The 1,415-nt window shown below is 36.4% G+C and overlaps 1 protein-coding gene across 1 annotated transcript; it reads right to left on the bottom strand.

Moving 5' to 3' along the window:
- Positions 1-447: 447 nt before the first annotated feature.
- On the bottom strand, positions 448-1,155 carry LOC149015883 (uncharacterized). The gene is made up of 2 exons (XM_089156622.1): positions 709-1,155; positions 448-597 (listed from the first exon to the last, which is right to left on the bottom strand). Exons 1-2 carry the CDS (start codon positions 1,153-1,155, stop codon positions 448-450), a joined length of 597 nt encoding a protein of 198 aa, XP_089012748.1.
- Between the last annotated feature and the right edge of the window lie 260 nt (positions 1,156-1,415).

Here is a 1,415-nt window from a genome sequence, read left to right as displayed (position 1 = left end):
TCACTGCCATACGAGGTGAGGGACTCAGATTCAAATACACACTGATAGACGTAAACTATCAGAGGCTTACGATCTAGATCACCTTTCCCAGTTCTTCATTCCTTAGCTCTATGCTTCTAGCAGAGCCGTTTGTGATTAAGTTCATCAACTGACTTAGCCTTCAAAGGTGGACTCCCGACCCCCTGCGGTCGGGCCACATCTGACGTTTTCGTTTTGCAGGTCATCACGAGGAGATCTAAGGGTTGAGCAGATTTTGGACGCATCACCTTCAAATCACAAGTTAACATGATCAGGGGCGGACTTAGGATTCAATATCGGGGGGAGGGCGAACAATAATTATGAAATTTTTAGTACTAATATTCAGAAATGAAAGCGTGATAATACTTCAAAATCTATATTAAATTCTTAAAAATACAATAATAAGTGAAAAGCCACAAAACAAATGTCTCATAATGGAACTTGACGATCTTTGAAATTGCGAAAATCCTCAATAATTGATTTTGTATTGATTTTCTCTGCAATTTCTCTTTCAATATATATCATAGAATCTGTGAGAAAATCATCATCCATCCCGTTCCGCAAATCAGTCTTAATAATCTTCATGACAAAAAATGCTCATTCTGAAGTTGCAGTAGAAATGAGAAGAGTAATCAATAGTTTGATTAACCGATAAATAAGTGGGTAGATGTCAAATTTTGTTGACCTCACCAACCACTGACACAAACTGCTAATGGTTGACATGTTCGGATAATCTGGACCTTTGACTACATCAATCTCATAGTGTCGTAGCTGTACTTTCAAGTGATCTCTCTCATGCTCAGTAAAATTTTGAGGATAATATTTAGCCACAAGTTTGCAAATATCATCAATTCTAAAATTCTCGCATTCGCTTTTAGGATTCAAAGAAGATCTAAGAGTAAGCAACTCTATAACATGCTCATTGAATCTACTATTTAGCTCATTCAACTGGCTATCAATTGTAGCACAAAAAATATTTGCTCGATAATGTTGATCAACTGTAAAATCATCATATTGCTGGCGAGCTCGACCATTCCTTCCAACAAACTGAACACTCATGTTAGGGACATTAATATTACGATTTTCACAAAAAGATATCACATTAGTCAAAAGCTCATCCCATCCAACATCTCTCATTTCTTGAATAAGTTTTTTTTGTAGTGAACACAAGTTGAATAACATTTAAAATGTCTTCAGACTTCCGCTGCAAAGTTTGACAAAGCAAATCAGTGGTGTTCATAATTTTTTGCATTAGATGCAAAATCAAAGGAGACCAATGCATCGTATGCAGTGACAGACTCACCAAGGCCCCCCCATTTTAAAAAAAAATATATGAATGCATGTAATATCTCCTTGTTTTTCTCATTTTGTTGTAAAATACCAGTATTTCCCCCCCC

The sequence above is a fragment of the Hakea prostrata genome, chromosome 5 (genome assembly GCF_041222555.1).
Source record: "Hakea prostrata isolate BN-2017 chromosome 5, UWA_Hpros_2, whole genome shotgun sequence".
Classification (NCBI taxonomy): Eukaryota; Viridiplantae; Streptophyta; class Magnoliopsida; order Proteales; family Proteaceae; genus Hakea; species Hakea prostrata.
This window is presented reverse-complemented; position numbering and strand designations above follow the sequence as displayed.